The sequence below is a fragment of the Mixophyes fleayi genome, chromosome 7 (assembly GCF_038048845.1).
Source record: "Mixophyes fleayi isolate aMixFle1 chromosome 7, aMixFle1.hap1, whole genome shotgun sequence".
Lineage (NCBI taxonomy): Eukaryota > Metazoa > Chordata > Amphibia > Anura > Limnodynastidae > Mixophyes > Mixophyes fleayi.
The window spans coordinates 110,713,765-110,726,445 of NC_134408.1; the positions used below are offsets into that span (position 1 = coordinate 110,713,765).

Below are 12,681 nucleotides of genomic sequence, written 5' to 3' on the forward strand. Positions count from 1 at the left end.
GAAAGTTCCTGTACCAGAGCTCCAAATTCCTCTTAGCAGTCCTGGGTGGCCCTGACCACCATACTGAACAGTTCATGCAAACATTCATTTATTCTCCTTTTACATTCAAAAAACACTTTTTCCCATTGTTATATGGTTGGACCATTATGCAATTAAACCTCTTGTATTATGCACCTAACCTCATATATCAAACTCCTATTTCCCTTTAGATTGTAAGTTTGCGAGCAGGGACCTCTTACTTTTTTGCCTTTCTGTTATTACCCTATCTTGTTTTATTACTGTAAGTTTCCACAGTTGTAAAGTACTATGGAGTATGCTGGCACTATTTAAATAAATGTTAATCATAATAATAATAATAATAATAATAATAGCAGATACAAGCTTTGTAAGTTGTAGGGTTTTTTGTGTTGTAATATGTCATTTTAAATTCAAAACTATTTGTATCCAAAGGGGTCTCAGAACTGACATATTATACATGAACATTAGACATAAAAGAAAAATATATTTTATTGTAAACACTTTGCTTTAAAGAAATCAATTTTTATGTCAAAACAATTACAAAAGCACTGTTAAATTTATCATAAATAAGCTAATGACTCAATACTTTTATCAACACAGATGACTTTGAAATATTGGCTATTAGGAAACTAAAGCAAGATTAGAAAGGTAAAAGTAATAGCACACAAGTGCATCGTATTACAATTTTTTGTCTATTCTATTGATTCAAAAAGTTATAATACATATTGCATATTTAATGTATATTTAATTAGTTGTTTTCTCTTGTAAGTCAGAAATCAGAACAGGTTCATTTAGTGCTTTTACAAGCAACAAGCTTTAACGAAAAACACAACTTACCACTTGCTACCAGTTTTAATAAAGAATGAAATAATAGTGGCAGAAAAAAAAATCTCTCTGTACTTGAGAAGTAAGAGCAATAATTTTATTTCCATACTTGTTTTTCTCTGTTGATTATTAAAATGTACTAGAAATGTTCACTGTTGATGGATATTGAGTTGAAGATGCTGAGCATTAGCACCATACTTTGTACATATATAAGAAACCATACATAGACAAATATTGAAATTAACAGGCCAGTAACAAAGTAACCCCAAATATACAACAATGGAATCATTACACAAGCTGGAGCATGGGATTAATATCTCAATCCAAGTTTTAAACTATAAAAGTATTGTACCAATTTGGGTTTGTTGGTGTATAATATGCTTTAGCCATCATTTACAGTGTTAAATAAGAGTTCCTTATTTGCTGTCCTGCTTTTTAATGGAAAGCTATATATCATAATGCAGATGCTAGAATAGCATAAAAGCTCTTGGTGTTTATGAAGAGGAGTTTAAGCTTCTACATGTTGTCAAGATGTATATTCAGTTACTACAGATCAAACGTGTCACATATTGCTTACATATTTTGACCAGGATTATAGTCCTTTTTGATGTTTTTTGACTCTCAGTGTAACTGAAAAATAAATAATATATCACACTTGCATATGGACACATATACATATTATTCTGCTCTTACAAGTATTTTTGTCCAACCATCATTGTATCCATAGTTATGTAATGTTTTCAGGAGACAGACATACAGTAGCTAATTGTGTATTATATATTTGTCTCTTGGTCTTCCTTTGAGAGTGATTGAATCTAGACTAATTAAAGAAAACATTGTGGCGTGGATACATGTAATGCAGGACATGGAAAGTCTACTCAACCACTGGTAGATTTAAATGTCACACCCTGCTTATTCTCCCCATACATATCATTTTCTATTAGATGTTGACATATAATGTTTTTAGCTTTTTGTATAGAATACAACATTAGATATATGTATGCATACATTAAACCTGCAGCAAACAGAGAGTGAAAAGCAGCTTCAGCCCTAGTTAACACAAACTGAAATGTAATATGATTTCTTTTTCACTATAGTAAACATTTATAACAATTGTAAACCTCTTGTCCTTGCAACAAGGAGTCCATATGATATGTCTTATACTTATGAACTTCATGTCTGTCTTTGGGTTTTAGTATTTACAGTATATTTTTCACTCATCTTAATTATATCTATGTAGCAATATATCCCTAATTTATTTCTCAAAGTAGTTTATCTTTTGAATGAAAATATAATTTATGTATTTCTATATATGGCACTATCATTACTACTCACATTGGGTAGGTGGTTTAATTGGACAAATGACAGACATGTTAAGCCTACATTATACAGCATGAGGTATAAAAAAGTGCAAAAAGTACAAATATTGCTTGTTTGTTACTGAAATAATGCGATACCGTTGATATTGATGCAGTACATAGTCATGTTTGAATAGTCATATTGCATGACTGCGTCTTTAGAAAGTGCTTTGACTTGCGTTGCATGTGCTGATTCCACGGAGATTCAAGCTCATGCAGATTCTCTATGCAACCACAACCTGTTGAAATTCTTGACCACTGGTACTGGAGTTATCAGAACTTGATTGAGACTGGGCAAAGTTGATGAAAACCTGGAGGACAACAAAACAATATATCAACAATATTATGGGGCAGTTTGTAATCCAACTGTGAATTCCTGCAGCAGCCTTAGTGACTGCTTTTGTGGCCATTAGCATTGTTTTCATGTCACTGTGCTTGGTTTAGTGCAGCACAATGTGATGTTCAACTAGAATACTAATTTTTTCTCCAAAACTGATGGTTTAATTAGGTAATGTGGGCAGGCACGGGCTGGTTTAGTATAACCCGGGGGGCACACAGGCGGCCGCATCACATGACACGCGATGCGGCCGCGTCCAATGACACGGGCGCATTGCGTGTCATGTGATGCGGCCGCCTGTGCGCTGACGCGGCCGCATCTCGTGTCATGAGATGCGGCCGCCTGTGCGCTGACGCGGCCGCATCTCGTGTCATGAGATGCGGCCGCGGGACAAAATGAGGTGATTTTTGATCCCAGGAGCGGCCGGCCGGCCCTAAAAGCGCTGAAACCGAGCGGCCCGGGGGACCGATGCCCCCCTGCCACCCGGGCCCCTGAATGTGGGATTGTAGCAAGTTTGTTCCAGTTCAATGCAAAACTGTTTAAACTAGAATATTAAACCTGTGCATTTCGACCACACAAAATACAGTGATTTAAAAAAACCACCAATGCTGTGGCATTTCCATGGTGGAAATAGGAGGCCTAAAATAGTTGGCTAGCACCACCCCCACAGGAAAATCCTCTATAAGCAGAGGGTTCACGGTTCTTGTTTTGCAGCCAGAAGGGAAATGGCGGGTCCCAGAATCCTTCCCACAAGTTGTTCAATATAGCAAAATCCCTGCTGCAGTCAGAACCACAAGAAGAAAGGAAAAGGATATATAATGTGTAATGATTAAAAGGTGAAATAACTTGCAAACTGGGTGAATGAACACTCATCTAATAATGGTAAGATAAAAACTTTATAGTTAGAAGGGATTCCTTCATCTGTCAAACTCCCAGTGAAACATTCTATTTTCTTTTGTTCATACAGAAGGGGATTTCTCACCAGTTTGGGGTGTGGAAAAAGTCACCACAAGTTCTCAACAAGTAGAGACATTGTGGTTCAATGTGCTCACCGGGTACAGCAGAGCACATTCCCTAGTCACAGATTTATTTTATTTTTTTATATACAATATATTGTTTTCCATTTTTTTGTGATTATTACATGGGAGTGTGACACATGAAGAAACACCTAACTTTAAGGAATTCATCTCACCATCATTAGGGGATTGTTTATTTACCCATTTTGTACATTTGTACATCATCTTTAGACCATTTTACACTATGTACATTATATCTCTTTCTTCTCTCCATGTGATTCCGGCAGCTCAGAGGGATTTCTCTTTAACAAGATGCTGCCTGCTTAGTGCATAATAGAAAACTTCCACAGAAATATATGCAAGCAATCCAATGTATTTACACATTTATTTTCAAGTAAAAAGAATGACGTGAAATATAGGCTTACTAATTTGTATAGTACCTAACTTAGAGTGAAATAAGCAGGAGCCCAAAATATGATAAGAAAATGTGCCTTAAACAAAAGTTTTCTCTTTTGCAGATTATGGGGTCTAACTGAGATTCGGCAACAAGGCAAATTTTCTATCGCCGTATTTGGTGGCGATATAAAACCACTCATTAAGGCATTCTATTTAAAAATCTCCAGTTGCCCATAGATGTCGGTAACAAGAAGAATTTTGGTGGTACTTGTACCACCATGATCCTTATTAAATAAGCTCCCTTTGCAAAGCTGCTATGGCTGCCAGTGACCACCTGATGTATAGAGGAAACCCTATTGCCGCTGCAAATATCCGTTTTCACCAGAGATAGGGCTTCTCGCTCTTTAATAAGTAGACAACTATATGCTGTTCAATCTCAACAGTTGCGCAGTCTCAGAAGACGCAACAAGACATTGCTATTTGAAGTGTGAACCAATTTATTTGGGATGTTTAAAAACAAAAGTTAAATACTGTAACTTTATGTAAACAGTGGCGGTTAGTAAGGAAGCACAAAATGGCAGCTCATCAATGTAGAAGCACTTTTGAATTAACTGTGCACCTTTATTTCAGCATGCATTCCTAGATTTCTGACAGGTGAACAGGTTTATAGAGCAGGATAGGAACATTGGCAGAGGAGCAGCAGTTTGCAGAAGGGAGTAGATGGGCAGAGTGAATGTATTCCTAACAAAGTACAGAGTAGGTGCATCTGTGTGCCTTGTTCTGTGATACAGTGCAGAAACGTAGGTGCATCGGTGTGCCTTGTTCTGTGATACAGTGCAGAAACATAGGTGCATCGGTGTGCCTTGTTCTGTGATACAGTGCAGAAACATAGGTGCATCGGTGTGCCTTGTTCTGTGATACAATGCAGAAACATAGGTGCATCGGTGTGCCTTGTTCTGTCATACAGTGCAGAAACATAGGTGCATCGCTGTGCCTTGTTCTGTGATACAGTGCAGAAACGTAGGTGCATCGGTGTGCCTTGTTCTGTCATACAGTGCAGAAACATAGGTGCATCGGTGTGCCTTGTTCTGTGATACAGAAGCAGAAACATAGGTGCATCGGTGTGCCTTGTTCTGTGATACAGTGCAGAAACGTAGGTGCATCGGTGTGCCTTGTTCTGTGATACAATGCAGAAACATAGGTGCATCGGTGTGCCTTGTTCTGTCATACAGTGCAGAAACATAGGTGCATCGCTGTGCCTTGTTCTGTGATACAGTGCAGAAACGTAGGTGCATCGGTGTGCCTTGTTCTGTGATACAGTGCAGAAACATAGGTGCATCGGTGTGCCTTGTTCTGTGATACAGTGCAGAAACGTAGGTGCATCGGTGTGCCTTGTTCTGTGATACAGTGCAGAAACATAGGTGCATCGGTGTGCCTTGTTCTGTGATACAGTGCAGAAACATAGGTGCATCGGTGTGCCTTGTTCTGTGATACAGTGCAGAAACATAGGTGCATCGGTGTGCCTTGTTCTGTGATACAGAAGCAGAAACGTAGGTGCATCGCTGTGCCTTGTTCTGTGATACAATGCAGAAACATAGGTGCATTGGTGTGCCTTGTTCTGTGACACAGTGCAGAAACATAGGTGCATCTGGGTGCCTTGTTCTGTGATACAGTGCAGAAACATAGGTGCATCGGTGTGCCTTGTTCTGTGATACAGTGCAGAAACATAGGTGCATCGGTGTGCCTTGTTCTGTGATACAGAAGCAGAAACGTAGGTGCATCGCTGTGCCTTGTTCTGTGATACAATGCAGAAACGTAGGTGCATCGGTGTGCCTTGTTCTGTGATACAGTGCAGAAACATAGGTGCATCGGTGTGCCTTGTTCTGTGATACAGTGCAGAAACGTAGGTGCATCGGTGTGCCTTGTTCTGTGATACACTGCAGAAAAGTAGGTGCATCGGTGTGCCTTGTTCTGTGATACAGTGCAGAAACAATATTTCCATTTACAGAGAGAGAGTATTGAAATTACAAATGAATTTTTTTTAGGGTTGTTGCATGTACTTTCTGCAAAAGGACATTAATTTTGCGCCATGTCTAATCTGGCAGAGATGGGGTATTGTCCAATACTTTTAATGGGGCCTGATTTGGGCCCAAATGATGAACTTTGATGGAGAAGTGCATTCCACTCTAGGCAATTAAATAAAAACATTCACATACACAAGATTGCCATATCTAAAAAAACCTAAATTACTGTGTTCCTACACATGATTTATGTGTGCTCTATATGAGCCTAAACAAAACATTATTATTAAAGCAAGTTTATTTGATTGGAAGGCCTAAAGGGGTATAAGGTTATATTTTGTTTTTGTGGCTGCTCCTGAGAGTGCTGGACAGAGTACCAAGGTGCAGCGGTGCAAAACCATGGTGATTTGCTGAACTCTTTAGGTGTGTTTTTGTAAAAACCGACACTCCTGGCAATTGATTGAGTGTATACATGATCAGGAATAATTTCCCAGAGTAGGCCATTGTGTCAGTGTTCTAGCAAATCTACCACCACATTGTCATCACTGCAAGTCTGTGCAGCAGAGTAGCCCATAAGTGGATGGTGATGTTTACTATCCAATGACTGCATGACCTACCCTCTGGATTAAATTACGATGAATAGATAGATGAAACAGAGATTTGAGAATTAAGACCAGTGGGTTTCTATAATATAAGCATTACACGATATAGGATTTTTTAATGTAGTACCTCATCCAGAGTCGTCTGACTGACTGAAAAGTGAATGATGTTCAAAGTTATCTTGTTAGACTCAAGAAGTTCAAATATGCTGGCGACCCCTCCAGCGGACATGGGGACATGGTACTCCACCATAGTAAAATGTTGTTCCTGTTAAGAAAGAAAGGAACATTTAACACGACTACTGTAGAATATATTTTCCATAACTACATCCACCTTTTATTTCACTATGGCTTTGCCAAATGTCTAAAAATTAGTTTTGAATGCACTGCTAAATGCTCAATATATTATCCCTCGTAGTATCGGATGGAAAAGACTGGGCATTATTATAGAACAAATTAACCCCAGAAAGTATTAATGACCCTGAATTGCTTTCTTCTTTTTTTCATTCTGATGAAAATAAAAAAAGGTGATAAGTTTACTTTTTTTTGATCCCCAAACCACACATCATCATCATCATCATTTATTTATATAGCGCCAACATATTCCGTAGCGCTTTACAATTGGGGACAAGCATAATAAACAAACTGGGTAAAACAGACAAAGAGGTAAGAAGGCCCTGCTCGCAAGCTTAGAATCTATGGGACAATTGACACATGAGGTTAAGTATACATTTTGCATCTTGGCCCAGCCACACTGCAAAGGTAAAAGTGACTCATAAGCTGAATGATCCTGTCGCACAACAATATTGGTCAGGGGGTAGTTGTCTTGTGTGAAATTGTGTAACAGGCTAAAGGTAGTGAGGTTAAGAGGGTGGTTGAGGAATATTATAAGCTTGTCTGAATAGGTAGGTTTTCAGAGAACGCTTGATAGTTTGTAGACCAGAGGAGAGTCTTATTGTGCGAGGGAGAGAGTTCCATAGAGTGGGTGCAGCCCGAAAAAAGTCCTGTAACCGGGAATGGGAGGATGTAATGAGGGTGGATGAGAGACGCAGATCTTTTGCAGAACGGAGTTGCCGAGTTGGGATATATTTTGAGACAAGACAGGAGATGTATGTTGGTGCAACTTTGCTGATAGCCTTATAGGTTAGTAAAAGTATTTTATATTGGATTCGGTGGAAGACAGGCAGCCAATGTAGAGACATACAGAGTGATTCAACAGAGGAATAACGATTTGCAAGGAAAACCAGTCTTGCCGCAGCGTGCAAAATAGATTGTAGATATAACATTTCTCCCCATTCCAATTGATCATGAATATCACACAGTGATCTGCACACCTTGTACAGTCAAAGAGAGACTAATCTATCTATTGTTTTGTGGTAGTGAACAGGTGATGATAATTTCAGATTGAATACTGCTACACAGCGCCAGTCACACCCATAAAGCTGCAATTGGGATTTATGTGATGTGCAAAAGTGTGGGTTGCACTTGGTGACAGTTTAAGGGGAAAAGGGTGTAAAAGACAGTAAGCATGGTGATATCGGAAGACTACAGGCCACCTTTCAGGCATAAATCTGATACAATTAATTTAGTTCAGACACTGCTCAGTTCTCTACCCTGGTTGTAGTTTTAACCCTGGCACCAGACTTTCTGACTATTTAAAACAGAGTGGGTTCTTAATATATGTGAGCTGCAGCTTGAGGGCTTGCTTCAGATAAATGTAACTGGTCTCTATCTTTCAGCTGTAGATCACATTTACTCTCCTCTCACAGTCCACTGCTTTATACACAATAGAACAGCCTCTGTACAAACATGGTTTTTTTTACAGATCAGAGAATCATTGTGCTTAATGCATACAATAATATTTTATTCTGAATAATCCCTTTGCATTGCCAGGAATCACCAACCCTATACTTTGTTCTTTTTATACTCAGTACAATGAAATGTAGTTTCTAAGTTGTTTAGTTATAGGACTTTTTCCCCAAAAAATTGGGACCTAAATACAGAAAATAATAGGGTCATTCATTCTGAAATGAAGAATAACATTTCAAAGGAATAATAGTGAGGCATTATGCCTAAAATAGTCACAATTCTTATATTTTCTTATTAAGAAGCTTTTTAACCATATGTGGTCCATTATCAAAGAATTTTAGTGAATGTTAACAAGTATTGAAACAAATAATATTGCACCAGGAGTTAATAATTAAATGATCAGCATTGTTTCATTTGATACTTTAAAACATATCCAGAATTATTAAGCTGTGTGCAGCAAAAAACTCTCTGCTGTGATAACCGCTTAGTCTTTGTGGCACCACCATGGCCCTCACAAATGGAAAAGAATAAAACATACTTACCTGAGGCTGTGCCAGATATCTGACAAGGCGGCATCCTCCTCCCTTCGCACTGAATGTTGGGTGTGACGTCATCACACCCGACATTTGCAGTAAGGAGCACACAGGGCTTGATGTAAGTCCAAATGAACAGTGCAAAAAGCACTTTTAGCCAAGGATCCATCTTCGTTTGCTCTCAGACTGAGACAGATCTCCCTCTTGCACCTCTCTGTGCTTAGAGAGGCGGAACAGGGAAGGTAGTGGGCGAGCCCAGCAATATAAAGGCATGTTCACTTTACATGCTGTGCTGTGTTGATACAGCCGTAGATAGGTCTCTAGCGGACTTTTTTTTGCGGGTGCTTTCTGCTGGTGCAACAGACCTCTTCTTTTTTAATTCAGACCTTGCAGTATAAAAAATTATTACATTTTAAAAAAAGGTGTGCACCTCCTTCCAAACAGCATAACCAACCCTTGTGCTGTTTGTGGAGGGAGAAGCACAATTTTTTAACATTTATTTATTTAGTAATCTGCTTCACAGGGCTGTTGTGACTGATACACTTAAGTGTAAGATACACTTAAGATACACTTACTTGTTTAACAGAGCTGCAGTGAAATGCAAGATTACATGGTTGTCAATAACATGGGAATAAATGCAAAGTGCAGTCATTCCCTTATAATGCAAGTGTGACAAAATCCTTGATGTGCTTTGTTTTGTAAAAAGTATGGACTTTAGTAAGAGTGTCTTTTACTCCCTTTATCGCGCAGATCTCTGGGTTCCAGCAGAGTTGGGTACTGTGCATATTCAATAAAGGTTAAGCTTAACGGGACCTTCCAATAGCCCCACTGTTTAACAGTTTGTTTGATATGTATGATGTATGTTTAACTGTGAATCCATATTTGTATTATTATTAAATCTGTAAAAGAGCTGTAGCATCCTTTGGGTGACACTGCTCCTGTAAAGACTGATAAAAGCGCAGTCTGTTCAATGGGTGTGCTAAGATCTAGCTCTTCTAACTACTGCTAGTGGGACTATGCTAATAAGCATAGGAAGTGCTATTAAGTCTGGAGCTGTGGACCTCACTAAAAGACTATGCGGTATATTTACCAAACTGCGGGTTTGAAAAACAGGAAAAGAGGTCAGGGGGTATATTTACTACTGCGGGTTTGAAAAAGTGGAGATGTTGCCCATTGCAGATAGGCAACAGATTCTAGCTGTCCATTTGTAGAATGTACTAAATAAATGACAGCTAGAATCAGATTGGTTGCTATAGGCAACATCTCCACTTTGTCAAACCTGCAGTTTAGTAAATATACCACAGGTGATTTCAGCATAGAGATCATGAAGCTGGATGTCAGAAATGGTGATAGGTTATAGCTCCTACTGAACTGACCAATTAGCAAAGGACTTCAAGGAACATCAATCTTATTCCTTCATCCCAATACCTTGCAGATCTTGCGCCCACCAAGATTGAGGCGATTGTGAAGCAGGACTACTTCCATGCTAGCAGTGAAAAGAAAGGAGCCTCCCTATAAAGGATCAAGACCACAGCAAATACCACAGGTTTGGCTATAAGTAGACTGGTATCTTCAATTGTGTCCCCTTTTGTGTTACATTTCTTATGGTGTGATTGATTTAACCCTTTCGTAATATGATTATAGCTCTGTTGGTTTTTTTACTTTAATATACTTAAGCATTCTTTATTCAGATATTTGCCAGGGTGTGAAAATATGTTCCTATTTCTATGGTACTGGAGGCCAGTGATAGGCTGAAGGTAGCCTTAGAAGAGCTAACTTGTGTGGGAGTCTTTGCCAGTTAACCCTAGGTACATTCTCCTGCTGTAAGTGATGACTAATAGCTTGTGGATGCCCCTGTATCTTGACGGCAAGGCCAATGCTAATTGCTAGTTAATGACAGTGAGTGATTATCTTTATCCCATGCTGTAGCATTTCTTTCCAGATTGTAAGGGTGTCTTTAAGTTCTCCCATCCAAAGCATATGATTGTGCCCAGTGGTTTGATGAGCATACCACTGATGTTATCCAGATAGCATGGCTTTCTCAGACACCAGACCAGATATTTTATCCACCACCTGTTTATTAGCATAAAGGAAACAAAACAATATATCATTTTCTTAGGCTGTACCTTTAAGTATGTATTTGGGAAATGTAACTGCATGAAGTCAGTAATTGTCTCAACGTTGACTGAGGAGTCTTTGATATGCATCTTCACTGTGAATCCACTTCCAAACCTGAAATATAACACAAGATCCTTCATTTGTACCATAGTGAAAGGTGCACCATGCAAGTGTCAACATAGAAGCAGATTTTTGTGGCTTGGAAACATCCAGTTAAAATTTCAGGAACTCATATTATGTGCATAGTACATCACAAAGTAATGTCACAATGTGTAAGTACACATTAGTGCAGTGGTTCCCAAACTGTGCGCCGTGGCTCCCTAGGGTGCCGCGACAATCTCACAGGGGTGTCGTGGCCAGGGCCAGTGGTAAGCAAGGTGGGGGACTACTTGGTAATTATTTTAGCTTAGGGGTGCCTTGAAAAAATTATGGAGACCCTAAGGGTGTCTTGAACTGAGAAAGTTTGGGATCTACTGCATTAGTGGCAAATGTATTAGTTGCACTCTAATACCTCACTGATTGAGGCTGCGCGCCATTATACAAAGTATCTAATGTTTTGCAATTATGTCTGTTTTTTAAATTCGATTTACACACCGATGTGCACACACTTACCCATATGCCCAGATGGATTTGCACGCCAATTTTATCTTATTCACTACTCATGTTGGACATTTAAACTATCAAACAATATGGCTTCAGAGTAAGTCTCCATTTCATGTTCTCCACCATTACATTGATCTTTTCCTGCTAGTTTATCTCTTGTTAAAATAACTTATCTCAGAAAATAATGGGACAACAGTATTTTTTTTCTGGCATCCACCAGCGTGTTCCTTCCTCCATGGATAGGATATAGTGGTTAATTCACATTTAAACTCATGATGTAAGAGGTCCTATTGCACAGTGTGCAAAGTAAGGAACACTTTTGTTTTCCAGTCTCCAGATAATGCGTGCGATTTAAAAATCACAGTCACAAGGATGAAATGTTTTTTGTGCCTACTACTGTTATGCATCTTTATTATGCATACATATCAACTTATTATGTAGTACAGTCAGTGATCAAAGTGGAAAGTTAAAAGTGGTGGTATAGAAAATGTAAGTGAATGGAATTTGATAGTTTTACAATCCAAGCAGTAGGAGAAGTGGCGGTATGACATACCACCGTATACCAGCCCACTTCGAACTCTGAGTACAACTATTGCTGCTTCTACAAAGCCCAATGTCCTGGCTCACAAAGTCCAGCACAAGTCACCAGAATAGAAAAAAAAAAAAAATTATTTTATTTTCCGGAGCATCACTTCATTGTAAATCTCCAATCTGCTGAAACTTAAAAACTAAAACGTAGCAAAAAGTTGCATTTTACTTGATATAATCTCATCACAAACATATTACAATATCAAGATTCAAGTGACACATACTGCATATAAATATACAAGTGGTTCCTAGATAAATATAGAAGAGACTGACCTGTTCTTTATATGCTGCAAGGAGCCGATGCACTGAAACTTTCCCTTCACCATGATTGCCAGCCTGGTGCAGAGAGCCTCACACTCCTCCATGCTGGGAACAAGATATATTTGGAGCATACAACATTAAGAGTAGTATGATGGCACTAATTAATATATTACATATATGTTTTATATGTATTCTTATC

General features: G+C 38.7%; 1 protein-coding gene across 1 annotated transcript in view; it reads right to left on the reverse strand.

The window, feature by feature from the left end:
* Positions 1–569: 569 nt before the first annotated feature.
* Positions 570–12,681, reverse strand: part of ABCA12 (ATP binding cassette subfamily A member 12) — an 87,056-nt gene continuing 74,944 nt past the window's right edge. Inside the window, exons 42-45 of the mRNA XM_075181383.1 lie at positions 12,495–12,587; positions 11,039–11,144; positions 6,701–6,838; positions 570–2,512 (exon numbers count right to left, since the gene is read on the reverse strand). Of these exons, the coding sequence (XP_075037484.1) occupies positions 2,426–2,512; positions 6,701–6,838; positions 11,039–11,144; positions 12,495–12,587 (424 nt within the window). The 3' untranslated portion in view covers positions 570–2,425. The remainder of the gene's footprint in view (positions 2,513–6,700; positions 6,839–11,038; positions 11,145–12,494; positions 12,588–12,681) is intronic.